At 35.8% G+C, this 2,734-nt stretch overlaps 1 protein-coding gene across 1 annotated transcript; it reads right to left on the reverse strand.

Annotated features, from left to right (window-relative positions):
- Positions 1 to 561: 561 nt before the first annotated feature.
- Positions 562 to 2,150, reverse strand: LOC148156571 (major histocompatibility complex class I-related protein 1-like). The gene is made up of 3 exons (XM_088010485.1): positions 1,887 to 2,150; positions 1,166 to 1,444; positions 562 to 884 (listed from the first exon to the last, which is right to left on the reverse strand). The coding sequence occupies exons 1-3, from the start codon at positions 2,089 to 2,091 to the stop codon at positions 562 to 564; spliced, it is 807 nt and encodes a 268-aa protein (XP_087866611.1). The 5' UTR covers positions 2,092 to 2,150.
- Between the last annotated feature and the right edge of the window lie 584 nt (positions 2,151 to 2,734).

Consider the following 2,734-nt stretch of genomic DNA (forward strand, 5'->3'; position numbering starts at 1 on the left):
CTGTTTTTATTGTACAGTGTACAGAATCAGGGTCGCAACTACATATTATTAAGGTGGATGCGAAAGCATAAACCTTTTGATGCCCCCGCTGGTGCAGTGCCCCTATGCGTTGCCTGCGCTGCATACCCACTTTTTGCGCCACTGTACAGAATGCCAATAACTTCATACTGTCAAATAATTAAACTGAATTGGCTGCAATCTATCGTTAATATTCTTATTCATATCAGTGTGTGATCCTAAAAGACAGCAGAGATTGAAATCAATATATCTTTGGCCATGATGAAGAAATTATGTAGTTGCAGAATTAATTCAGTTTGAAATTAGTGACAATAATTTCCAAACCAGTACAGTGAATTTCAAATTAAGCTAATTCAGGTTGTTTTTAAAAGCATTTATTTAAACTGAGCAATTCAAATTACATCTGAACATTTGAACATTTAGCCAACTCTAATGTAACATATTTCATATCGCAGGTTATGCTAGATATAAACCAAATACTAAAATGGCAAATCGAAATCAAATAAACAAAAACCCAATTTCATTAAGAATTTCCCCAAACTTTTACTTCCCATTTTTCTTACCTTCATTTGTCTTGATTTTTGTTTTCTGCAGTCTGGTGATTGTGTCATTTTTGACACCAGAAAAATGAAACACACATTCATAATTAATCCAGTCTTTAGATGCAACATTTGTAAGATCTAGGTCAACAGTCATCTGGAAGGTCCCATCGTGGTTGGAGAGAATCTCTTCTTTGTACATGTGCTCATGAATCTCCTCTCCATCTTTTCTCCAGTACATTTCAGCTCTGTTAGGATAGAAACCTGTAGCATGGCAGCTGACTGGAGAGGAGGACGTCTTCTGGAGGAGAGAAACTGACGGAAAAACTGAGGAGTAAATAAAACAGATTTTAGCTTCTTTTGAACTGCAAACAGTTCTCTCATACACTGTATCTTCTAACACTACATTTTTAAACAGAGGTTGATTTCTTAAATTCTGACTTTGAAGAATAACTCAATAAATGGCAAAACAGCGCAGAAGAGACAAGGTTGCACAAGCCAATTCATACTGCATAATAGTTAACAATCCTGCAGTGCACTTTTTTAATATAAAAACAATACAAACACGTAACTATAGTTGCGTGCGTGAAACTGGATGAATGTTATACCTGTTTTTATCAGAAAGCTCTTTCTATACTCCACATACTTCTTCAGCCACTCAACACAAACTTTTGAGAAGTAAAACTTCTCATATTGTAAAGCGTATTTATTATTATCCCACTTGTGTTTGGTGACCACAGCTTCTGGCTTTGCAGCGATCCATGATGATGTCTCCAGGTCCAGAGCTATGAAATCCTCTCCATCATAACCTATCTGATCATAACCTTTGACCTCTCCAGTCTCATTATCCCAGTCACAGCCGTACATGTGCTGATAGACGTGAACTCCTGAGACCAAGAGACAGTGGTCAGTAAGAAGAGCTCTGAATTACAGATTAAGAATGACATAAGTTTTGTCCTTCCTTATTATTATGTGCTCCTTTTGTGCAAAACTCTATTTTTCGATCAATGAAAATTTTCACCAGTTCAAATTAAGTCAAATAATTATACCATAAATAGGTGGTCAAATATCCAGCCAGAATCAACCTTATTGCAAAAATAAACAAACATTTGGCTCAGGTGCAATTGGTTGAGAAAATATTAGTGAGTTTGCATGTATACAATTTGGATAAAATCCACAACAGACTGACACTTCTGTCTGTGATTCTCTCTTTTGAATATTCTCATATCATCCAAAAAATGAACAATTTAAAAGCATTATTGAAAAATAAATGCATTCAAACTTTACAAAAAGTGGTGAGTGAAAAAAAAAAAAGAATCATGAACAAACCTCCAGTCTGGTTGAAACGCAGTTTTGCAATTTCAATGTTTTCTTTGAGAGTTTCCTGTTTAGCCAGACATGTTAGAGTTTCCTCCTCCCAGTAATGTGGATTATCTGAGCTAACATTGTTCATCCAGTCCTGTTTAGGAATGTTTCTGTTGTCAATGTTGTCACAGTAACTGATCTGAACATCATCCAGAAAACCAGCAGACATGTACGATGGAAAGTTTGGTAATCCTGAAGATGCTGAGTAGAAATACCTCAGAGAGTGGATCACTGTAAGAAAAATCACATTAAACGTTTTACAATTTCAATTCTATTGCTACTCATACATAAGATTAACTCAATGTATCATATTCTGTTCTGAAATATGAAAATGTTGCCCTATGCATTTAGAAGATTCTTTTCAATTCCACTCCATTTCAGCTTTATTTATAAAGCACTTTCAAAACAACCAATATGTTATACACCTTAACCGGAAATAAAAACAAACAATACAAATAACTGTAAAAAACCAACACTTCAAGCTAAGTGAGAGAGAGTGAGAAAAAGTAAGCATTCACAGAAGACTTAAAAACATGGAGAGACTCAGTATGTCTGATATGTAATAGTAACCCATTCCACAGTTTTGGAGCAGCAACCGAGTGGAAGTGGCCACTTCTCAACTTTCTTGTTTTCGGGACAACTGATCTGCGGAGCTTAGAGATCAGCAGATCAGATAGAGTGAGGGAACATACACCTGAAGCAAAGCCATGCAGACATATAAAAATAAATAATTTGGAAGCCAGTGAAGAAATGCTAAAACAGGATTAATGTGCTCTCACTTCTCACGAGTACTAGTTAAAGGCCAAGTAGCA

Source organism: Poecilia mexicana, unplaced genomic scaffold (assembly GCF_051168715.1).
Source record: "Poecilia mexicana isolate PSO_F unplaced genomic scaffold, ASM5116871v1 scaffold_11, whole genome shotgun sequence".
NCBI classification, from domain to species: domain Eukaryota; kingdom Metazoa; phylum Chordata; class Actinopteri; order Cyprinodontiformes; family Poeciliidae; genus Poecilia; species Poecilia mexicana.